The sequence below is a fragment of the Cannabis sativa genome, chromosome 2 (assembly GCF_029168945.1).
Source record: "Cannabis sativa cultivar Pink pepper isolate KNU-18-1 chromosome 2, ASM2916894v1, whole genome shotgun sequence".
Classification (NCBI taxonomy): Eukaryota; Viridiplantae; Streptophyta; class Magnoliopsida; order Rosales; family Cannabaceae; genus Cannabis; species Cannabis sativa.
Window position 1 is genome coordinate 64,050,864 of NC_083602.1, and position 25,689 is coordinate 64,076,552.

Genomic DNA, 25,689 nt, shown 5'->3' on the forward strand with positions numbered 1-25,689 from the left:
TTGAGACATGGAATACGTTGTGCACTGCTGATAAGGCTGGAGGCAATGCTAATCGGTATGCCACTTGACCTATCTTCTCGAGAATCTCGAAAGGTCCTGTAAATCTAGGGCATAACTTGCCTCTTTTCCCGAAACGTTTAATCCCCTTCATCGGAGATACTCGTAAAAACACATGGTCCCCTACCTGGAACTCAACATCTCTGCGTTTCGGATCTGCGTAACTCTTACGTCCGCTTCCGTGAGGCAAGCATTCTAGCTTTTATTTTCTCTATTGCCTCATTGGTCCGCCGAACCGACTGCGGACCTAAATACTTCCTCTCCCCTGTCTCATCCCCAAAGGATAGGATCTACACTTTCTACCGTACAACAGTTCATAGGGAGCCATCCCTATCGTACTCTGATAACTGTTGTTGTAAGAGAACTCTATCAACGGTAGATATTTGCTCCATGAACCCTCAAAGTCCATAACACAAGCTCTCAACATATCCTCCAATATCTGAATTGTCCTTTCGGACTGACCATCTGTCTGAGGATGGAATGCTGTACTGAATTTCAGCTTCGTACCCATTGCCCGTTGCAAACTTTGCCAAAATTTGGAGGTGAATTTCGGATCCCTGTCCGAAACTATAGACTTCGGTACCCCGTGAAGTCTCACTATCTCCCACGACATACGGCTTCGCCAACTCGATCCACCGAAAATGTTGTTACGACCGCGGAAAATGAGCAGATTTCGTAAATCGATCCACCACTACCCAGATGGAATCATACATACCCGTGGTCCTAGGTAACCCGACCACAAAATCCATCGTAATATCCTCCCATTTCCATTCTGGTAGGGTTAGAGGCTGCAACAACCCTGCTGGTTTCTGATGTTCAGCCTTGATCTACTGACAAGTGAGGCATCTCGATACGAATTCTACCAAATTCTTCTTCATACCGCTCCACCAGAAGTACGGTTTCAAATCTTGGTACATCTTGGTGGTGCCGGGATGCAGAGAATATGGAGTAGAATGAGCCTCCTCAAAGATCTCGTTCCTCAATTCCACACTGTTCGGAACACAAACCCTGGCTTTATACAAAAGCATCCCACTATCTGACACTGAAAAGTCCTTGGCTTGACCAGCCAATACCTCATCTCGGATTTTCACTAACTCCGGATCTGTCATCTGAGCGACTTTTATTCTTTCTAATAGATCAGATTGCAGCGTCAAGTTGTGAAGCTGACCTACCACAAACTCAATGCTGGATCTAACCATATCCTCTGCTAGCTGAGGTGAGATCTGAACCATGCTAGCTACTTGCCCGGGACCCTTTCTGCTCAGGGCATCGGCCACTACATTGGCTTTTCCGGGATGATAGAGGATCTCGCAATCATAATCCTTCACTAACTCCAACCAACGCCTTTGTCTCATGTTCAAATCTTTCTGAGTAAAGAAATACTTGAGACTTTTATGGTCGGTATAGATCTCGCACTTCTCCCCATAAAGGTAATGCCGCCAAATCTTCAAAGGCAAAAACCACTGCGGCCAATTCTAAATCATGAGTCGGGTATCGCTGTTCATAATCCTTTAACTGACGGGAGGCATAAGCGATAACCCGATCGGCTTGCATCAATACGCACCCCAAACCCTGTTTGGATGCGTCACAGTAGACTACGAACTTCTCCTTGTCCGAAGGCAAAGCTAGTACCGGAGCAGTAATCAATCTCTGCTTCAGCTCCTGAAAACTAGCTTCGCATTTATCTGACCAGATAAATCGCTGATTCTTCTTTGTAAGCTCGGTTAGGGGCATTGAAATTTTGGAGAACCCCTCCACGAACCTACGGTAGTACCCAGCTAATCCCAAGAAGCTTCGATCTCCGTCACCGTCTTCGGTCTCGGCCAATCCCCGACGGATTCAATCTTCCCGGCATCCACCTTGATCCCATCTTTACTCACAATGTGCCCTAGGAAGGACACCTGAGACAACCAGAACTCACATTTCTTGAACTTGGCGTAGAGCTTATGTTCTCGAAGTCGTTGCAGTACCATCTGAAGATGTAACTCATGCTCCTCTTCTGATTGAGAGTACACGAGGATGTCGTCGATAAACACAATCACACAGATATCGAGGAAATCCTTGAATACTCTATTCATCAGGTCCATGAATGCTGCAGGAGCATTGGTTAGTCCGAATGACATAACCAGAAACTCGTAGTGTCCATACCTAGTGCGGAAAGCCGTCTTTGGAATGTCCTCCTCTCGGATTCTCAACTGATGATAACCCGAACGGAGATCAATCTTAGAAAAGACCGTCTTCCCCTGAAGCTGATCGAACAAGTCGTCGATCCTAGGTAATGGATATTTATTCTTCACCGTCAACTTGTTCAACTCTCTGTAGTCGATGCACATCCTCATAGATCCATCCTTCTTCTTCACGAACAAAACCGGGGCTCCCCAAGGTGACACACTGGGCCGAATGAACCCTATGTCCAGCAACCCTTGGAGCTGAATCTTTAATTCCTTAAGTTCAGCTGGAGCCATCCTATACGGGGCTTTGGAAACCGGATCCACCCCTGGTGCCAAGTCAATCACGAAGTCAATCTCCCGCCGAGGTGGTAACCACGGAAGTTCTTCGGGAAAAACGTCCAAAAATTCCCGAACCACTCGATGTCCTCTCGGCCGAATGGTGTACGGCCGAGTGGTGTCCACCACCACGGCCGTAAATCCTAAGCACCCACCGTGCAATAATTCTCTCGCTGACATAGCCGAGATCACCGGGATCCGAGATCCCTGAACCGAACCCACAAACACGAACGGTTCTTCACTTTCCGGTTGGAAGACCACCATCTTCCTCTTACAGTCAATGCTCGCCGAATATTTAGATAGGAAATCCTTTCCTAAAATAATATCGAATTCGACTAAGCTCATCTCTATCAGATCAGCGCTTAACTCTCTACCATCTATCCTGATCGGCATAGACCTAATCCACCTATTGGAGATAACCTATTCTCCGCCAGGTAACAGGGTTCCAAACCCTGATTCATATCTATCAAAGGGTCTACCCAACTTACTAAAGACTCTGGCCGCCACATAAGAATGTGTAGCCCCGTAATCAAACGACTGAATAATGCGAGTTGTTAATAAAAATCGACCCGTAACAACCGATGGGCCGGCATCCGCATCACCGCGTGATAGCGAACACCCGGCCGGGAGTGGGTATCGCCGGAGCTCTCGGTGCCTCCGGCGGAGCCGGGGACATTCCCTCTTGAAGTGTCCGGCATGCCACAATGAAAGCATCCACCGCCCCTTGCACTCACCCCGATGATGTCTCTTGCGGCTAGGGCACTCGGGATAGGAGAATCGGTCTCATTACCACCAGACGACTCCTCCGTTCGGTTCCCCCGAACCTCTTGTTCGACTCGAGCCGCCGAAGCAAGTGGGTGCCCTCTTCCTCCGATCAATGGCCGAACCACTACTCCCCCTGCTAAAGCCTGATGCGGGAGGGGTAGGAGCCCCGCCACCAACCGGAGTACTGACTGAATCTGACATGCACCCCACTGCGCCCTCAGCTCGCAGTGCCTTCTCCACCATCTGAGCATAGGTGGTGCTGTCGTCGGTGGTAATCATCAGGTCATGCCTGATCTTGGGATTCAACCCGTCCAGATACTTCTCCTTCCTGCTGAAGTCGGTCGGCACAATTCCCGAGGCTAACCTCGCCAACCGATCAAACTGAGTAGTATACTCCGTGACGCTCATGTTCTCCCGCTGGGTCAGGTGAACGAACTCTTTCCTCTTGGCGCTTCTGACCGCCTCATTATAGTATTTCGCGTTGAAGAGTTCCTGAAACCTTTCCCAGGTCATGGTGGTGACATCGTGAATCTGAGACACCATGTCCCACCATACCGGGCGTCCTCACTGGAACCGAAATGTGGCGCACACCACTCGTCACACGGTGACACCCATGAAATTCGAATTCTCGGTAATCACCGCGCCCATCGGCTCGGCTTTCGATACATCCGGACCTCCCAGAATACCGGAGGTGCTTGCTTCCGAACCGCTCATACAATGGTTCCAATCTATGGGCCGCCACCACTATCTCGGCACAGGCGGCGGGGGGCAGGTGCCACCGGTACTATAGGCACCGGAACCGGGCAGGAGCACCCCGCCGTCTCAACCTCTCGAATCTCGAGGTCTTGTTCTTCGATCCGGGCTTGCATCTCCGCAAACCGTAACTCCCGGGCCGGGCTCCCCGATCGGCCGGGGAGCCCGGGCGCCCGTGGCGGGTTCTCATCACCCCGGCCACGAGCCCTGCCTCGGGGACCTCTACCTCGACCCCTAGCAGGTGGGGGAAACTGAGCTCCCTGTCCCTGATTCGACCCTACGGAGTTGCCCTGACTCCTGGTAGTCCGCCTGGCGTCCATCTAGTTAGAACCGCCTGCGAAACCAAGAGTTGGCATATCAGGTCGTATTCAAGGCGAGCTTACTAATGCCGCTTAATTTGGAAATTAGAAATGAAACATGCGCCTATTCTACTATCAGGCTACTGACATGCTTCCTAACAAGCTTTTCTTTTTCATAACTGAATAAAATAAACTACTAAAGCAATAAAGGCTTACTGAACCGTGAACCGAGCTAACTGCTGATGATGATTGTACATGTCGTGACGATCTTCGGAAGACAACCCGGCGCTACGATACCAAATTGTAACACCCTAACTATCTTAAAGGCGTATTACGTGATTTTTAAACGTCTTTGTGCAGCTCGTTGCTAATCAACGAGGTTTATGGAAAAACGTGATTAATTAAAATTTTGCTTTTTCATTAAACTTATAAACCATTTTACAAAAGTCTCGGGATCCCGATTTATAAAATCATTTATAAACTTTTTAACTGTTTATCTTTTACATCAAAATGAAAGTCGTCTAACGACAGTTACAAAAAAACTCAGCCCTGCTGTCCCGAGGATCGTACGCTCCAGGCCTAACCGCCTCGACATGTACAATCTCATAAGCTCGCTCATGGTCCATCGCCCACATTTCTTGCCTTTACCTACACATGAACATAAACCGTGAGTCGACGGACTCGCAAGAAAAGCATAATAATATCATACATAACTAACTGCCGTGTCCAACACGATACTGAGTCCCGCTACTGCCATGTCCAACATGGTACTGAGCCACTACTGCCATGTCCAACATGGTACTGAGTTTTGAACGTTCAGGGGACGGTACTATTGAAAAGTATCCTCCTGATCGATCGAACCGGTCATACTCCGGCTGCTGGTCATACTCCAGCCTGTACCGACGGGATAGGTCAATAGCACTGAACCACCAACCAAGTGTCAGCCTGATCGGTCGAACCGGTCATACTCCGGCTTTGGTCATACTCAAACTCGTACCGACGTGACGGGGTTGGATGGTTCGAAGCCTAAATACATATCTAATGTAATCTAGCAGGCTTCCTACATGCACGATAAACATGTAATCTACATATGCATACTGTTATACTAATCTTACCTTGATTCCGATTTCGTGTGTGCCTGGCCAACCCGACCGGAACCGAAGCCGAACGGCGGACATCGGCTCCTAAACCATAAAAATCACAACGCTATAAGTGACACGCTAAATCACTTCCCGGGGACTAAAACTTGAAACTAAAAGTTTCCCTATCGATAGAAAGCATGGCAATACCCCTAAAAACCTAAAAACGAGGAAAACTAGGGTTCGGAAAAATTCCCCAACCGGCAGACCGGTTGCCCAACCGAATTCCGGTTCGGGAATTACCGAACCCCCATCCGAATTCCGGATGCTCAACCGAATCGGTTCCTCGCAGGCAGCAACCATAAAATTTCATAACTCGACCAATTTAACCCCAATTGGTCCCAAACTTTCCAGACCTGCTCTATATGTCCCAAATAACATATCCAAGGCATCAAACCTACCCAGAAACCACAGATACAAAATTTGCCATTGGAGCTCAAGCTTTGAGTTCCAAACTCAAGCTTGAGCAAACCACCTAAACAAGCATGCAAACCAACTTAATTCTACATAACTAAGTATAATATTACCTCTGCAAACTAACAAGAACATCCAGCAACATCACAGAACAAAATGAACCATTTCTTTCAAAAATTCACAACTTTTTCACATAAAAACTAAAAGCTTGAACAACCTAGCTACTCATGCTTCAAACAACTCAATTAACATCAAATAATCATGCTTTGAACTTTAGAAAAACAACAAAATCACAGCAGCAACAATTACTAAAATCATCATGCATTTCACTCAACTTTTTCATCATTTTTCTCAAAATTTAAAGGAAGAAAACAAGAGAGCTAACCTAGCTTGGAAAAATGCTTAGATTAGGATGAGAATCCACTTGAAAATTGAACAAAAATCCAGCCCTTTGAATCCCATGCACCAGCCGAAATGAGAGGAAAAGAGAGAGAGAGTTTCTTGAAAATTTCTATTTTTTGACTAAGTGTTTGAAAAGTGAAAGAAATTAAAAGAGTAATGCCACTTAACCCAAAACCATTTCAGCCAACAATTAACAATTTAAATAAACATTTAACATTTATTTTCAATTAATAAACTCACTAAAAGACAAAACACTAATGGGGCAAAAAGACCATTTTGCCCCTCCACCATAAAATCATGAAAATCATACTAAAGGGGTATTTTTGGGACATTCTAAATTCCCGGCCATTCCCGACATTCCCAATGTCTAAAACCCGTCCCCAAATTACTAACATACTAAGTTGTGATTTCTACTGAGCCAAACGCCGAGTTCCAAAATACCGGACACCGGAAATGCGAAATATAAAAGCTACTGATGACATAATCATGCATATCTGGATTCCATAAATAACAGTAATAAATTATTTAAATGGCTATAAATAATTTCATAATTAACATAAATAACTGCTAATTTCCAAATTAACTAAGCGGGCTTTACATGGGTAGAATGCTTCAGTGATAAAGTCATTGGCACGTAGCCCTTCGACTTCATATTTCAGCACTTGGGTGCACTCTTTGTCCACCAACCTCCTTTTTTATTGCACGTGTTAGATGTTTAGATCAATGTTTAGTGCATGGGTCATCACGGAAGGGTCTATTCTGACCATGTCTCCATGTGACCATGCAAAGAGGTCAGGGTTTGACCTTGGAAATTTTATCAATATTGATTTTATTTTTGGCTCTAAACCTTTCCCAATCGTTAGTTTTCTGGATAGAAGAGTGGGATCAATCTCCACTTCTTCTAGTTCTTCCACAGGTCAAAAGCTGTCTACAGGATCCCAAAAACAAAGATCTAGGAGGGAACATCAAGCCATCCAGAACTCCTTTCTAGACGAAGACTAGCTTTCCCTAGAGACTCCTTCCGGATGAACAAGTTAGACTTCTGGAAATGCCCTTCCGAATGACATCTAACTTTTCATAAAGGCGAACAACTTCTGAAGTAGATAAACTGGACTTTTGAAACTCCTTTCGAGACTACATCTAACTTTCCACGAGACTTCTTCCGTACACCTTTTTCATTTGGAGGAACTATACTACAAATTCGTTTTTGTATTATATAAATAAACAAAGAATAACTTTCGATAAACACAATCCAAATGCCGGCTTCTCATTAAAAAGCTTTATTACTAACGTGCCGTGTTGCACAATGAAGGATTCATTGGGAGTTTTGTGGTTATTAGTTGATTACATTAGAATTAATTAATATTTGCTTCTATGATGAACTTTCAAACTCATGTATCTATATAAATATAAGATATCTATCTATATAAAATGTGAGTGTTACGTGGTTACTATATAGCATAAACATAAAGAATAGAGAGATAACCTTGTGGAGTTGTGGTCATACCCTAAACTATAAACGGTCATAGTCATGCAGTGTGAACAAAGAGGCATACCTGCCCTATTATCTACTTAAAAATTTGTCATAAAGTCTGCTTTTTCTTTTTTCTTTTTTGTTAAATCGTACAGTCTTCTGATGAATTCATTGCTATATGTACGTTTTCATGTTGATTATACTTTTCTAGTATAAAGCATTTTTTAATGGATTTGATTTGTGTCTGTATGAGTTTCACGTATGGATCTTTGTATAAAGGACAGATTTGTATATCCCTCAAAAAAAAAAAAAAACAGTTTTTTATATGTGTAGCATCAGATGGCAAATATTCAAATGGGGTTCAAAGGTGGGGCCATAAGATTCGAAATCAAGAATGTGGTCTACAATTCAATTTTTTTTTTTCTTTTAACACGGATCAGATCAGATCACATCATAGATCTCATCCCACGGTAGGATGAATCTGACAACTTTTCAATGATCAGTAAAGTACTTGCTAGTATAGTGGTGTACATCTACAAGTACGTATGTATAAAGTTTGACTTGTTTGTACTAAAAAAAATAAAGATAAAAAAAGGAAAAGAAAACTATCTTGGAAATGGTTTGATTGATGAATGAAGAAGGCGTTTAAATTTTAAAACCGAAAACCAAAACAAGGACTTCTGTGCCTTCTTCCTTAATGGTGCTCTCTAGTAGTTTGACATTTGAAACACTCTTCTCATCTTATTAAATACAATAAAACAACATCATTGACTAATTAAACTCTATTATTATAATAATAAAGCTCTGTTTTACAAGTTAATATCTTCAATATTCTAATTTAACCACACAGAGAGACATTGACATTGTTTTCATCATCACACTGCTATTTTTCAAAACCTTTGAAACCATCTGGTTTTAGTCTCTCCTTTTTTTTTTTGGTCACACAGAGACATTAGGTGTATGTATTGTTTTTCTGTTTTATTGGATTTAACTCTAATACCAAATTAGTCTTCAGATTTTCTAACCTGTATTTTCAGACATGTCCTCAATTTTAAGCAAAAACAACTGTGAAAACAGTGCACCTTCTTCTTTCCGTGAATTCAAAAAACAAGCTTCATTTTTCTTCAAGGAGAAGATCAAGACTGCCAGATTGGCCCTCACAGATGTTACACCAGCAGAGTTGTGAGTTTTTCTTTTTCTCATCTTTATTTAATTCATTAATTTGTAAAACTAAGTTGGCCTTATTTTTTTATAATTATCCCGTAATTGTGTGGTTCTTGTGTTTTAATGTCTTAAGATTAACTGAAGAAGCCACCAATGGGAATCCATGGGCTCCTGACACTCGGACCTTGTCTTCAATCTCAAGATCTGCTTTTGAGATAGATGATTACACCAGAATTGTTGAGATTTTGCACAAAAGGTTTCTGCGTACTTCTGTTTTTGTTTTTGCTCTTTTGAAATTCTGAGACTGAACGATAAATCTAACACATGATTTGACAACTGGGTGTGAATCAGATTTCTGAAATTTGAAAAGAAAAATTGGAGGGTCTGTTACAACTCTCTGATTGTTCTTGAGCATTTGTTGACTCATGGACCAGAGAGTGTCGGAGATGAATTTCAAGGGGAAAAAGATGTCATTAAAGAGATTGAAAGGTTTCAGTACATAGACGAAAAAGGGTATGTCTTCTTAGAATTTTGAAACAAATCTTTGTTAACACGATTTATGTATATGAAGAAACTAAGAAGGTTTATTTATTCTCTATGACAGGTTCAACTGGGGTCTTGCAGCTAGAAAAAAATCAGAGAGAGTACTGAATCTACTTGAAAAGGGTCCTCTGCTTAAAGAAGAAAGAGATAAAGCTCGGAAGCTAAGTAGAGGGATTCAGGGATTTGGAAGCTTCACACAAAGGTCATCAACCCCACAAAAGATTTTAAGACAAACATCAGTTGAAACTTATGGAAGGTGTAACTCTCAGTTCATTAGCCATGAAAATCAGGAGAACATGATGACCCCTTATGCTAAAAAAGATGAAACTTTTATAATCAAGAATGAAAGACTAAACTTGGGCAACAAAACAGAGAGTTCGAATACTATGAAAGCTGCTGCTGAAATGAGTGTCAAGGAGAACATGGCTCCTTCTCCTGAGGAGAGTGACTTTCATGGATGGGACCGAGTTGGAGAGGCTAACCCGCTTTTAAATGGTGAGATTGATGGGTCAAGACTTGGAACTTCAATAGAGGAGGATCATCCCTTTAGTGATGCTCACAAGAAAAGTAATGCTTCGCTACTTTGAATTTTGTTTATTTGTTTATGGGGGCTGTAAACTTATCTCTGGATTTCTTTATATATCACTTGATGACCGTAAATTTATAAGAGGCTTTAATGTATCCAGTTTTGAATTTTTACGATACATCTCTCTGTGGTAAGGACATCAATATGTGTATCATATATTTCAGAAAAATACTTCACTATTTAGTAATAAATAAGTAAAATCAGTGACGAGAATGTAATGTGTATATGAATGGCCCTTTTTGGCTGGAGTTCTTGGGCTGTGATTCTTTTTTTCCACTTCCAATTGTTACTCAATTGTCACATTTATATTTCAACACAAATGTTTTGCAGCTGGGTTAAAAAGATCACTCGTGATTGAAACTTTGATTTAATCATAAACCTCATTTTATAAAATAGAAATCACCTTTGTTTTGTTGGTTATTTAGGTTACATCTCAACTAGCAGGGTCAGTGATTTCTCAAGTGGTCTTGAATTAGATTAGATCATGTCACAGTTACAGTTACAATCACAGCCAAATCTGTGGAACAGTCCTCTTTTTATATTTCATATCTCTAGTTAAGGCAAACCAAACAAAATTGCAAGTTTGAGAAGAAGAAAAAAAGAAGTGAGAAGATAGCTTGCAACATATGACATTATACACACTGTATTTACTAGTAACGCAATTACATACAAAATTTTCTTGAGATGATTTTGTTGTTATGCTTTGCAAAGCCACTCCTGAATCGCAAGCCGTATAGCGTGGTTGGGAATGAGATGCAGGTGACTTAGTTTTAAATTGGTCATTGGAGAAGTCTCTTTGCCATTTTCCAACCATCCTTGGATGGCTTCCCTTTCATAAGTGAATCCATCAGCAGCCACCTGAGGGTCATGCATTATTTCCTGAAAGTAAACCAGAACATTAGGATGTGAGCCAAGTTAAAGAACAAGTTTCAACCTTACACTCAAATTTCGGGAAAGCTTGAGCTTGTTTAGAGTTGGGGTTTGATTGAAAGACATGAGAAGCAGCCTTACCTGAAGAATGGGGCACAAGAAGAATGATGGTACCAGCCGCTCTTCTGAGACATGCAACTGCTCGAGTTCTCTCACTAGACAGGGTGTTATATCTGGTCTATCTCTACCGTTCAATTCGCAACATTGCAAGCCAATGTCTACTAATCGCCTAACAACATGGTTTGGCCATTCTCCAGCTGAGGAATCCAATATGGATGCCAATTTTGCTGATGAAATTGCTTTGCGGACCTCACCTGCTAAACCTACTGGAGGCCTTCTTGTGAGTAACTGCAGGGTGATTAAACCGAAGGAGTAAGCATCGGACTTGGATGTCAGGACTCCAATTCTCCGGAACTCTGGATCTGTGTAAGAAAAGGCACCCTTTGGCCCCTTTGACCATCTCAAACTTGGGCAATATAAGTTGTCCTCATTTATCATCCTGCAAATCCCAAAATCACAAATCTTGCAACTGAGAGCAGAATCTAAGAGTATATTTCGAGGTGTCAAATCACCATGGACAATTTTCTGAGTCTTTGAAGAGTGCAAAAAGCAAAGCGCACTAGCAATTTCGGCTATAATCCGTGCTCTGACTTTCCAGGTCAAAACATTGTTTTTCTTGAACAAATGACATTGAAGGCTGCCATTAGGCAAATATTCATATACAAGGGACCAGGCGTCTGGGCACACACCAAGCAGTGCTACAAGATGAGGATGTTGTAGTTTGCCTAGAACTTTTACCTGCAGTTTAAAAAACAACCGTGAAAATGGACAGGGCAAAAGGAAAAGAAGGTAATTGCATATCAACTATGCAAAAATGTGTGTGAGAGAGAGAACCTCTTGTTGAAATTCTGACTCTCCTTGCAAGTTATATGAATGCAACTTTTTAATAGCAACGGTTCTACCTAACAGCTCCCCTTTGTAAACACAACCATAACCACCATGCCCAATTATGAAGCTCTCCGAAAAATTACATGTTGCAGTTTCCAAATCCGACAATGAAAATTCTGCCAACTCAGGCAACTCATCAGTGCACCCAATAAGACTAGTACAGTTCACACCTCGACCTTGTCCACGACTTCTCCACCGCTCAAGCCAGCGTACTGCTTCCATCTTCTGTTTTCGAATCCTGTGCTTTTCCTGCCTCAAGGTTGCAATAGATTCTTGCACTAGCTTCAGTTCATCAGAAGCTTCGTCATTCCTGTTGAGTGCTTCTTGTGCACGACTGTCAAGTAGTGCAACATTTCTCATGGTCCTATGAAGCTCTAGAGTTATATCTTTTCTTTCTTTCAATAGAATTTCTTGTTCCTCTAATGTAATCTTTAACGCATCCTCAGCCTCTTTTCTAAGTTTGCCTTCATGTGAGAAGGCAGAATCAAGCATTTCGGCCTAAAAGGAAAGAGAGAATACTATTAAATGAGATAACAAGAATTGATTCATAAATTTTGATTTCAAGATCAACATCAGTCAGTATGCAGCCCGTATATGTTTTGTAGTTGCTACTTAGATATTCTATCAACAAGAGAAATATGAGTTTAGACTACTCTTATAAGTTTACATTGGAAAATTTACTTTTTATTTGATTGAATTTGAAAGGTTACATTACTGGCAAAAATAAAAGAGTAGTTATACAGTTAATTTAGCCTAGATATGGATTTCAAATAATTGAGAAGTTCACAGTGTCACTTTCATAAGCCATATATTAACCTGAAGGAACAAAATCCGTAGATATAAAACTCATAAGCTTTCAGATCAAAGTTACCTTACTTATAGCTTCGATGGCATCTGATTCCAACTTTCTTCGCTTTAATGTATCCAAGTGTGCGTTATTCCTAGACGTCTCGGCTTCTACCCTGAGATCAATAAGCTGACTATATAACCTCTCTTCATCAGAGTCTGAAGACACTCTTCTTTCTGAAGAATTATACCCTGAACCAACATTAGCACTTGTAGGGCTAAATAAACCATTGAGATCACTGAGGAAAGTACTTGGAGAACTATACAAAGTCGATGAAGAAGCCAAATCCGGATGAAACGGTTCACACTGAACCTGGTTCCTTAATTGAGCACAGATTGCACCACTAGCAGAATTGAATTGAAGCCAATTTAAATGGATTGACTTATTCTTACCATGTAAAAATGATCTAAATATGTTTTTCCCTATAGTTGCAAGCTTTGAACGACTACACGAAGGAAGTGAGCTTGGGTCCTCAGAAGAGTGTCTAGTCCACACGTGGTTCCCGTTGTTGACAAACCATATTTCACAAAACAATGGGGCATTTTTTGCAACATGGTATGCTTTGCTTGACCTCTTTTTCACCTTCATAAAACTGTTTTAAGTCATCCAAAATGAAGCTACTTAGAAAAGAAAACAGAAAATAAAACTACAAGTTTCATTATGAGAAAGCAAAGCATGGAACAAACATTATATTATCAACAGTATGGCCCCTCAAAAAAAAAGACTAGAACAAATGTAAAAGTCTGTAAAAATGTGCTAAGATTGGCTCTCTTTAGTTATGCAATTTTTGTTGTCGTCCAAATAAGCTTGAATAGCAAAAAGCATGATCCAAGTGACAATAATTAGTAGTACTAATAATACTACTTACTTTTCTGTAACAGCCCCCATGACAAGCTTCCTAATACCATATTCATTCACCAAATCCACTATTCCTTTCTGTACTTGATTTGCTTCAACTGTAATTAAGCTGGCTGTCACCTGTGAGGTATGTGATTGTATACAGAATTTTAGTGAACTGTAGAGACAATTCTAAACTTTCACGATGTAGAAAATTTCAAAATTATCCAATTTTCCATTCAAGAAATATAGAAGGTAGATTTCCATGAGAATATACTTGTTACAATTTCTACAGAACATAATCCACATGGTCGTTATGCTAAAAGTTAAGTATTGCACCTCTGCTCCAGAGCAAACACTCAAGTAACTTTGTAAGAGCTTCAATGCTTGTTCCCTTTCGTACTTCCTATAAGCTGATACCACATCGACATTTGCTTGAGCTGCTGGAAGTTTTCCTACTGCCCAATTTAATCATAAATTAAATGACAAACAATACGAAATTGGATCACTTTGTTCATAAATAATATGATAATAATCAAAGAAAATATATACATGTGCGCAGCCCAGAGGCATGCCAAACGTAAAATATTAGACGAGATTCACAATGCTCATGGGAATCTTGATCGTTGTCCTTACTTTGGACAGCAGCAAAAATAATTTTAATGGTTACATTTACTTTTAATAATTATTATTGTATGAGTGTCATTAATTTAAAAATTAAATAAAAAATAAATTGTAAATTAATAATAAATTAATAATTTATTTTCTTATAAATCTTTAATTAACATTAATTTTATTTTGAAATTAAATTAATTATAATTATTAATTATTTTTTTAACAATTTGTTACTAAACAAGGTTGTTTTAGCAATTAATATTTTTTTGTACTTAAATTATTTTAAAATTTATAATAAAACTTCTTATAATTTAAAATTATAACACATAATTTTACAATTTAAAATAATTTCACATATAACCTTTTAATTTAAAATTATTGCACATATAATTTTAATTTAAATTATTACACTTAAATATTTAGTTTTTATTAAAAAATTTAAAAATTTCTATAGAAACAAGTTTAAAATCTAATAAAAATTATAAAACTAAATGAAAAATGCATTATACCCTCCCATTTTTTATAATTTGATTTTACTTTTTCATTTATAACCCTATTAATTTTACCTAGAGTCAATGTATTTTTATCTTTTTATAATTTTATACACCTACGTGTCAATTCTATCCATTTCTTCGTCACCGATTGATATCATTCATTATCTCCATAATTATTTTTATGGTTATCTACCTTTACAGTAAATAAAATCAGTAAAAAAAATATAAATAAATATGTAGAGAATTATTTTTTCTATCATTTCCTTTAAGTACTCTTTCAATCCAAATCGCTACCTGCCAACAAAGATTATCCAAGATCTATACTCACAATATTACCAAATCACTCAGATCGGGAAAGAATAGATCCATAAACTAGTTTAACTTCATCACATACGATATACATAAATATTAAATTTGTTATTTGTTTTAAGTTGAAAAAGTTTTCATCTTATTTTTTTTTTTAATTTTTTTTAAACGAAAAGATTTTACTTAGTGTTTTAATATTTATATTTGTTTATTTTTTAATTAATAATTTTTTTTTTTATTATTTTAATATTTTTAATTTATTTATTTACAAAGAGTGAATACATTAGTAGCTTATGTTTCATCAAAATACAAGTTTAGTGTTTCTAAAAATAATTAATTGGTACGTTTTATTTACAAATTATACACACTTGGTACCCTATCTTTGACTTTAGTGGACCTAAAGTATAACTAGATTATCCCCTTTTTAGTATTAATTTCATTTAATTTAGCATTACATGAGTTAATATTTTTTTTTTAAAAAAAAAAAAAAAAAACTGTACGATTCTTTTTTTTTTTTTTCTTATCTTTGATAAGTCATATTTTTCATGCCTAAATCTGAAGGTTGGTCTTTTCTGTTTTTTTTTTTTTTTTTTTGTATTGTGTTCGCATCACAACATCTACTACATAGTAGCCTTATGATTTGAAGCTAATATATTTATATATAAGGAGGTGAGTTGTAAAAATCTAAATAATATATGTTCAGTATTCTTTTTGTTTGATTTCAAGTCTTGTATTTATTTATATAAAATATATTAGTTTTGGTCTAACTATTGTATATCTGAATTAGGAGGAACAAAAAAGAGAACATCGAAGATAAAAATGATTTTTTTTATATGGATAAAAGTGGAAGTTGAATCGAATTGAATTTTCTTTAGTTTTTTATTTATTAAATCGTTTGGAACATCGTATTTGGTCATATTGTATTGTATTGTATTATATTGAATTGGATTATAAATAATAATTTTATATAATACTATGTTAAACTTTAATTTATGCTATAAAATATTATATATTTAGGTGCTCATAAAAATTAATACCACATATAGTTTTACATAAAAATATTGTATAAAATACAATTCAATATGATACTATGCATTATAATACAGTGTAATACGACGTACTAAGTGAACCCATAATATATAAAAATATTTAAAATCATATAAAACATTTAAATGAGGGGTAATCTAGTCATACTAGAAATTTAAGTCTACTAAAAGAGATAGTACAAATGTGGGATTTGTAAATAAAGAGTACCAAGTGATCGTTATTAGAAACATAAAGTATTGAGTTTGTATTTTAAATAGGCTAATTAGTAATTTTTCCCCCCGAACTTTGACATGTACCAAATCATGCCTCCTCAACTTTTTTGACCGTTAAAATTTCTCCTGAACTATTGAGATTGTTAGATTTAAGGACTTTTGTCTAATTTTAGTAAAAAAATTCTAACATAGATGAAAGTTCAAGGGGCATGATTTAGTACATATCAAAGTTTGAGGGCATGATTTGGTAGATATCAAAATTTGGGGAGCATGGTTTAGTACATAAACAATCACTGAAATAGTAAAATTGAATGAAATTAGACAAAAGTCCTTAAATTTAACAATCTCAATAGTTCGGGGGGAATTTTTAAGGGCCAAAAAAGTTCAGCGGACACGATTTAGTACATGTCAAAGTTCAGGGGAAGAAATATTATAATTAGCCTTTTAAATAAATATAGGTACCAAATAGTTATTTATTGCTTAATAAATTTATTTTAAAAGAAGTAGAATAAAAAAATCAACTTTTATTACAAATATTATAATCAATAGTTTGAATATTAAAAAAATAATAATAAAAAGTTAAATATAAAAATAATTTATTTTAAAAATATTAATTACTAAAAAGTCTATTGAATATATTAATTAGTTATTTTTTAAAATATATAATTAATCATAATTAATTTGATTCTGTAAAATAAATATTTATTTAATAATAACATATATGTAGAAAATATTATTAAAAGTAAAAAAAATATCTTTCAATAAAAAGTAAAAAATATAATTAGGAATGGCAAAACGCGTTTCGACACGGTACACGAACATGACACGACACGAATTTTAGTGGTTAGGATTAGGAAAATTAGATGCAGGTTGAAAACAGGTCAATATGACTTGACACGAAATAAAAATAAGTCAAACTCGACATGACACGCTTCACACGAATTTGATACAATATAATAAAATAAAAAAAATCTTAATAATAATAATATGATTTATATAAAAATATATATTTAGTGATTCAAAATTAAATTAGAAATATAAAGTTTAATTTTCTTTTAAGATGAAAATAAAAATATTTTAAATTTTTTTATTTTTATCATATATATAACAAACTATATACACATAATTGTATATAAATTTTTTAATGGAACCTAAATTTATTATTTTTCATTAAAACTACAGTTACAATAATAGCAAAACGAGCTACAGTGGATCAGCATGAATACAACACAATTTTTTACTGGTTGAGTTAGGATTGAGAAAATTAGACACGAGTTAAAAAACAAAGCGACACGCGTGACACAAAATATAGAAGCAGGTCATATAAAATATAACACCAACACAACACGATGACCCGTTTTGCCACCTCTAAATATAACCGATCATTATTACACTAAAAATTACCAATCAATAATCAATAAATAGTCATCCCTATATATTATATGTACACACCACATTTATGATATTTGAATTTTGAAAGCTGAATAAGAGTTCCCAGCCGTAATAAGCTTTTGAAAAGTGAACAGTGTTAACATTTCAAACATTCATAATTTAAAGGAGGAAGTAAATCAAAGATTATAAACATCAATTTTGTTTTTATAAAAGCAAGAACTTGTATATGCCTATTTGCCCTTTGTGCATAATCATCATAAAAGTACACAGTAAAACAAGGAATTGAAATAAATTTTCCGAAATTCCAAACACCCAGTAGACCAAAATACACGAATAGTAGGAAAAGATAAGGACTTACAGTGAGTGGGAATGAGGTGAGAAGGCTGAGAAACATGAAGAATACAAACTTGGTTACCCTTAAACTGTCTGAAAGTCCAATTAAGCAGGCACAATGCTTTCTCCACAGACTTCCCAACTGCCACGTACACCTTGTCACCATCGTCCTCGACGATATCAGACACCTGGCAAGTGATTGCCCGATCAAACTCAACTGGGAAACTTGCTGGAGAAGAAAACCCGGAAACGAATTCAGGCGAAGAAGGTACGTGGTTAGGAGGGTATTTAGGGCTTAGAAGCTCCATTTTTTCCGGGAAAAATGGGGTCGACGAAGATCGGCAGTGGAGAGAACAGAGCTGAAAGTTGAGGTGGGCTATGAAGATAAGTATGGAGTGTTAATGTGGCAGTCAGGTAGACCTAGTGATGGTATCTTTCAAAGTAACAATTAAGTGAGGTGCGTGAGACTATTTCGTGGAGATTTCTTTTCATGATTTCCAACGGAGATTTGACCTTTTCGTAATGACTTGACAGCAATTTGGCCAAGAAGGAAACCAGAAATTCTAGTATCATTAAATAAAATATTACAAATGGGTCCACAACAATTTTTTAGTTTAATTTTTTTATATTATAATTATTTAAGGTATTTTATAAAATTATAAAAAAATTAAAAATATAATTTAAACACTTAGGTGGCGTTTGGTTGGAGGTAATGAAATGGAATGGAATGGAAAGGAAACAATTTTCATTCCATTCCTTTGTTTGGTTGCATTTTAAAGTATTTGAATGACATTCCAATGGAATGCTCTTTCCACCATTTTGGTGGAATGACTATTCCATTTTAAAATGGAAGGAATGACCATTCCAATGTAACAAGAAAAAAAATTTAATTATTTTTTTATCAATTTTTTTATGCATTTTAAATTTTATTCCATTCCTATTCTTATTCTCATTCCCATTCTTATTTCTATATTTTCATTCCTCTCAACCAAACGCCTCCTTAATTCTGCACACATATAACATATAAAAGAGTCTAACTTGTAACAAACTATTTGAGGCATGTTAAATTTTTCTATTTTTTTAAAATAAAATTTATAAAATATTTTAAATAACTATAACATAAAGTACAATAAAAAAAATTAAATTTTAGAAAAATTATTTTAAATGCCAAAATTAACAAGAGTACATTCATCGGTAGACCCTTTCAAAAATTTATTGTTGAAGTATTCATTATATTATTATTTTATTTTTACAAGAATTAAAAAAATTAATAATTATTATTAAAAATCTCACATTATTAAAAATAATTTAATCAATCTTCTAATTTTTCTTTTTACAAGAATTAGAAAATAATAATAATTTAAAAAATCTACTCATAGATCATGTTCGTTTGCTACATGTGCGTTAGGTATGATGAATTAGTTTTCTTCGTATATACAGTAAATTTATTATGTTTTTATTTCTTTTTTCCTAACTTAATTTTACAATTTATTGGTTTTTAAAAAAAAAAAGAAAAAAGCTTCTATCAAAAAGGAAAAAACTATTGTAATTTGTAATGGAGAATTTGTTATAAAATCTAAAATACTATCATAATCAAGACTTTGCATGAAAGACTGTGTTTGTAACCATTGATTTGCTTGACTGAAAAAAAGGACTTGTTGTTTATTTAAAAGGTTTTTTTTTATTTTTTTATTTTGAGGGTTTATTTAAAAGGATATTACAACCATTGAAATCACTTGCAATTGTTATAAATGTCGTCTTTAGACAAAATTTCATTCCGTTACCATTTTACTGCCGTAGTGTCCTTTCAGTTGCTAATTGCCATATCAGAGAAATATGTGCATGGACAAAAGTAGGTGTAGATTAGTTAGGGCTATTGTTCATGTTAAAATTACTAAAGGGTAGCGGTAAATTTTTTTTATTATTTTTAATACCTAAATAAAAAAAAAAAGAAAAATTTACAAAACTACTAAGTTTTGAACAAATATTTACAATTTTATTGTCACACGGTAAAAATTACATTTATATTGTCTTGTCTCTTTTTTTTTTTTTTTCTTTTATACTGTTAACACAAACGAGACATCTATCTTCCACAACCACGAATAGAATCACCACAATAACACCAGAATAGCCCAATTATTAATTCTAACAAAATGAAGAAATATTAAAACTATTAATATTTGGGTTGACATGGTTTTTCTAATGTTATTTTTGGATTATTCTACTGTTATTTTTGTTGGTTTTGTGCCCTAAATAAAAACTCATTTTAATATAATCAGATTTACTAATGAATAAAAGATCACAAATCGCATTTTATATTGCATGGTTCACATGATGTATTTTATGATTATGTTTAATGTATAAATTCTATCAAGTCCAAAATATATAAATATGTATATATTTGTTCATGATTATAGTGTCGTTAGCACAGTGGAATATAATCATGATTATATGTTCAAAAGTTTAATTCTCATGATTTGTCAGTTCACTGGATTTAGACTGACATCATAATCAGCGATAAGGTATACTTACACCTTGGATAAGTGTTATGTCCTTTCCAGGGCATTGGCAAAATTTACTAGTATCGGATGTATGGAGTATACATTGGAAGAGACCGATATGATCTTAGATAAAATATCATAAACTTACCGGTATATCTTTCAAAGTCAATATCAATGGTTGATCCTAGGTCTATGGATCTTAATCCTGATATGGTTAGGTTCAACTTAGTTGTGTTACTTATGTTCTTCAAGTTGTTCATGGAAGCTAACTTTTGGTTCTGGCGGATATTTACATCTTGGGAACATGGTAGTTCAATTGAGTGGGAGCGCTGATCATAGATATGGAATCTATAGCTTCTATAAGTATTTAGAAGTGAAACAATGATTTCCTTTGAGCTTGGCTGAATAGAGTGTTGGGCTTTGTGCCCTGAATAAAACTCTATTTCAATGTAATCTTTTCTATTCAATTATCAATAAAGAAACAGATTTAATTTCATTACTTGCTTAATGTGTTATTTGGTTCATGTGATCATTTATTTACTTATTTGATTAATAAATTCATCTAAATCCTTATCACACTGATATTCTTGTTTATTATGTTGTCAACACAGTGGAAAGTAATCAAGATTGTGTAATTAAATGTATTCCTAGATTTATCAGTACACAGGGTTTAACTGATATGATAATCTACAACGTAGTTTACTTGCACCTTGGATAAGTGTTATGTCCTTTCCTGGGCATTGGTTAAAGTAAGCTTGGGTAGGATGTATGGAGTATGCATCGGAAGGAACCGATATTGAACTTGGACTAGATATGATAATCTTACTGTAATATCTATTCAATTCAATATCACCTAGTTGATCCTAGATCAAATGATCTCAATCCTGACATGGTTAGGTTCAATCTCAAGAGTGTTATTTGTGTTCTTTGATTTGTTAGTTAAGCCTACATTTTGGTCTGGGTGATACGTACATTTTGGGAACATGATAGTACAATTGAGTGGGAGTGCTAATCATGGATACGTAATCTATAGCTTCTATCCGGACATAGAAGTGAAACGATGATTTCCTTCGAGCTTGGCTAAATAAGGATAAATGATAGAGCGCTCATTTTAGTTATTATATTAGTTTACTAAAATATCACTTATAGGTGGCTAAGTGTTTTAAGGATAAATTACATTGAAAGGGTGTAACGGTAATTTTTTTTCTATGCAATGTAAATCATAGATGATCATTGATTATTTGGATTATAACAATGGATAATTAATAGCGTATCTATATCGTGAAAAATATAGAGCGTTCTATGTAACTGAGAGTGCAATTCCAAGTTCTATAGTGGTTCAACGAGGAATTAATAAGTTAGTGAATTTACTTGGTAAGTTCTAGATCTGCTTATTGGAAGCTCGATTATATAGGCCCATGGTCCCCATACTAGTTGAGACAAACTTCTTGTAAGACTCAGTGAATTAATTTTAATTAATCAATTTTCATTATAAAATTAGACTATGTCTAGTTTATGAATTTTCACTATGTTATGGCTTAATTGTGAAGAAACAGTATTTTAGGGTTAATTTATTAATTAAGCGACTTTGTGAAGTCTAATTAATAAATATTACAAACGAAAATTTTATTTTCATAATTATTTTAATTATTAAATAAATAGTTTTGGCATTTATAGGGTTGAAGTTGCAAAAAGTGGTATTTGTGAAAAATAGATAAAATAGTTGAGAAAAATAGCAAAAACCAAACTAGTGTGGGGCCCACTATGTGGCCAGCCACTAAGTGTCATTTTTACTCTATTTTTGTCAATTTTTATTCCAAATAATTCAACCCTAACCCTATTGGAAATTAGTATAAAAGGAAGGCTATGTTCTCATTATCCAACTAATGCCTCTAAAGCTGAAAAACCTAGTTTTCTCTCTAGGTTTATGAGACCTCTTCCTTCTTCTTCTTCTAATTCGAAAATACCATAGCTTTTCTTCACAAAACAAAATTCAGCCATTAGTGATTGAGTGCATGCCCACACATAATAAGTGAGTCCTCAATCATAGTATGTAAGTGTAATGACCGCTTTAGTAATTTAGATTAGTAAAGGCAATTAGCACTAATTTCTGTTATTTTATGATTATTTATAAAATTAATTATTTGTGGACCCCAATATTTAGAAATAAATATTAGAGTTATAATTTCTCAATTCCGAAGATTTTATTAAACTCTAGGGGTATTATTTGACTTATATGTGAAATATGTGATTTTTGTAATTTTTGCTCGGCGACAACGAAAAATGCGATGGATGGCTAGTTTGATCGCATGGGTAAGTTTAGAACCTTATTTCTTAGTGGGAAATATTTTAGAGAAAATAAAATTTTGGGATTGAGCGGGGTTATGGAATTTGACCATTTTACCCCTAGCTTTTGAAAAACCTTAGTTTTGGGTTAAAGGGCAATTTATTCTTTTGGTTTATTTGAGTGTTAGGTGGCTGGTTATGTTAGTGACACCTAGCAATTTCTAAGGTCAGCAAGGATTAATTAGATTTCCTTTTTCCATTTGAAGAAAATCAAAAATTAAAGGAAAAACAAAAAAATAGAATTTCTCTTTCTCTTTCTCCTTTTCGGCCAAACCCAAAGCAAGAGGAACCAACTTTTCTGCTGTGAATTTCTGGAATTCAGCTAGGAATTCAAGAGTTCTTGAGGTTGAGGTAATCCCTAGCTCTTTGTTCTTGGTGTTTTTAAACTTTGAAATTGGTTTCATGTGTTGATTTTGTGAAATAGGGGCTGCTAGGGTTGTTGGTGCTTAGGGTTCTGATTTTATGCTAGTTTAGAGTTAAATTTAAGTTCTGGTTGTTAGTTTTGGTGTATGGTGATGAATTTGAGCAAGCTTGAGTTTTGAAACTCAAGTTTAGGTCTTTAATGGCAAGTTGAGATTCATTGGATTTTTCTGTGATTTTCTGGTTGGATTATATTGTATATGCATTGTACAGGTATACTGGAAAGTTTGGTAGAGTTTGGCTTGATTTTAAGGTCATGGGGGCATTTTTTCGGGTTCCCAGCACATAACCGGAATTCCAGTTCTGGGGGACCTGTAGCAACCGGTCGACCGGTTGGTGTCCCAAAACCGGACTTCCGGTTGGGAACCGGTGTGCCGGTTGGGGCAGTTTTTGGAACCCTAGTTTTTTCCATTTTTGAGATATTTAGGTTATTGCCATGTTATTTATCGATAGGGAAACTTTTAGTTTGAAGTTTAAGTCCCCGAAAAGTGATTTAGCGAGTCACTCATCTGTGTTATAATTAATGTGATTAGGGCATCCATCTAGCACGAGACTTTCCGTTCAGGTCGGCCAGCACACTTGAATTCGGAAAGAAGGTAAGAACTGTATATAATGTGTGATATAGTGTATGTATATGTTATGTGTATATGCATGCTTAAAATGTTAGTTGCACTACCAACACTTATACAGTTATGGTATAAAGTGCATTGGTATAGTGAATGTTATCTGAGAGTACCGTGATACCAGCATAAGTACGGAGAGGTACTGGGAGTGCTTGGAATATCACTCAGGGGTACTCAGGGTATGAACAAACCCTACCAACACTCGTACATTGAGGTGCGTAGTGCATGTGGTATAGTGGCTATACCCTAGTATGGAACGTTTGTACTCATCTGTTAAGCCTTGTTAATAGGTGTATGGGCGCCTAAGTACAAGTCAAAAATTATATATGATTTTCTTGCTGAGTCTGTCGACTCACAGTTCTACTTTCATGTGTAGGTAAAGGAAAGGCGAAAGCTGAACTAGAGTGAACCTGAGCTCGGATGAAGTTGTACATGTCGGGACAGAGCGACCTGGAGTGTTCGGTCTCAGAACATCTGGGGATTATATTTTGTAGTCGCCGTGCGACCTGGATTATGTGTATTTTGAAATAATAAATTTAAAAGTTTGGAAACGGGATTCCGGCACCTGTAAATATTCTATTATATTATAAAGTTTATTAATTAATATAAAAGTTTTAATTTGACACGGTTTTCAAGAAAATTCTTTGATTAGTAAAGATTGCACTGTAATTGAAAAAGCACTGTAGCGTGCCTTAGCATTAGGGCGTTACAGTGAGACTGAAGAATCCAAACAACAAGAAGGAGAATCGGGCTCAGATCTTGGTGATACTCTGCGACAGAAAAGATACAAGGGTTAGAGATCTAAGTGGAAGGAGTCATTTAATTCCGCTGTAACCACTGTAAGGTTTCTCATACCTTTATGTGTTTATTTTCATCGTTTTAGAAATTCATATTAGGATGTTAAAAACATACTTGTTAGTAAATCTAGATCCTGGTAAAATATATTCCAACATAGAGATAATTGATTAAGATCTCATTTTAGTAATTATATTAGTTTACTGAAATATCATTTATAGGTAGCTAAGTGTTTTAAGGATAAAATACATTGAAGGATAGAACGGTAAATTTGTCCCTATTCAGTGTAGATCATCTATAGAGGATCTTTAACTATTAGGATTGTAACAATGGATAATCTTAACGTATCTATATCGTGGTACATATTGAGCGTTATATATAATTGAGAGTGCTATTCAATTCCAAATCTATAGTGGCGCAAGGCAAAATTAATAAGTTGAGAATTTACTTGGTGAATGAATTCTAGATCTACTTATTGAAAGCTCGGTTATATAGGCCCATGGTCCCTCACTACCGGAGATAATACTGCTTGCAGACTTAGTTAATTGATTATAACTAATCAATTATAATTGTAAAATTAGACTATGTCTTATTTATGAATTTTCACTAAGAAAGGACTTAATTGTGAAGAAAGAGGTTTTGGGGTCAATTTGTTAATTAAGAGACTTTGTATGGTCTAATTAATAAATAATATATAAATGACCATTTTATTTAATAATTAATTATAATTATGAAATAAATAGTTTTTGTATCTATAGGATTGAATTAGAAAATATGGTATTATTAAAAGAAGAATAAGTGGTTGAAAAAAATAACAAAATTGTAACTAGAGAATGGTCCTTTATATGGCCAGCCTTAAGTGTATTTTTTCCCAATATTTTATTATTTTGTAATCTATATAATTCAGCTCTCAGCCCTAGTTGAAACACTATAAAAGGAA

At 35.6% G+C, this 25,689-nt stretch overlaps 2 protein-coding genes across 2 annotated transcripts; one reads left to right on the top strand and one right to left on the bottom strand.

Moving 5' to 3' along the window:
• The first annotated feature begins 5,813 nt into the window (after window positions 1-5,813).
• LOC115718653 (clathrin interactor EPSIN 1) lies at window positions 5,814-10,316 on the top strand. Its single transcript, XM_030647477.2, has 4 exons — window positions 5,814-8,992; window positions 9,108-9,230; window positions 9,326-9,487; window positions 9,579-10,316. Exons 1-4 carry the CDS (start codon window positions 8,850-8,852, stop codon window positions 10,102-10,104), a joined length of 954 nt encoding a protein of 317 aa, XP_030503337.1. The 5' UTR covers window positions 5,814-8,849; the 3' UTR covers window positions 10,105-10,316.
• Window positions 10,317-10,556: 240 nt separating this feature from the next.
• On the bottom strand, window positions 10,557-18,608 carry LOC115718652 (U-box domain-containing protein 33). Its single transcript, XM_030647474.2, has 7 exons — window positions 18,090-18,608; window positions 14,005-14,123; window positions 13,697-13,806; window positions 12,853-13,420; window positions 11,928-12,479; window positions 11,115-11,831; window positions 10,557-10,982 (listed from the first exon to the last, which is right to left on the bottom strand). The coding sequence occupies exons 1-7, from the start codon at window positions 18,370-18,372 to the stop codon at window positions 10,800-10,802; spliced, it is 2,532 nt and encodes an 843-aa protein (XP_030503334.2). The 5' UTR covers window positions 18,373-18,608; the 3' UTR covers window positions 10,557-10,799.
• Window positions 18,609-25,689: the final 7,081 nt, after the last annotated feature.

Excerpts from the sequence above, each read along its gene's own strand:
- LOC115718653 (XM_030647477.2), top strand. The coding sequence starts at position 8,850 with ATGTCCTCAATTTTAAGCAAAAACAACTGTGAAAACAGTGCACCTTCT. Across the intron at positions 9,231-9,325 it reads GTTGAGATTTTGCACAAAAG|ATTTCTGAAATTTGAAAAGA; the intron begins GTTTCTGCGTAC and ends GGTGTGAATCAG. Across the intron at positions 9,488-9,578 it reads CAGTACATAGACGAAAAAGG|GTTCAACTGGGGTCTTGCAG; the intron begins GTATGTCTTCTT and ends TCTCTATGACAG.
- LOC115718652 (XM_030647474.2), bottom strand. The coding sequence starts at position 18,372 with ATGGAGCTTCTAAGCCCTAAATACCCTCCTAACCACGTACCTTCTTCG. Across the intron at positions 12,480-12,852 it reads CCATCGAAGCTATAAGTAAG|GCCGAAATGCTTGATTCTGC; the intron begins GTAACTTTGATC and ends CTTTCCTTTTAG. Across the intron at positions 11,832-11,927 it reads AGTCAGAATTTCAACAAGAG|GTAAAAGTTCTAGGCAAACT; the intron begins GTTCTCTCTCTC and ends TTTAAACTGCAG.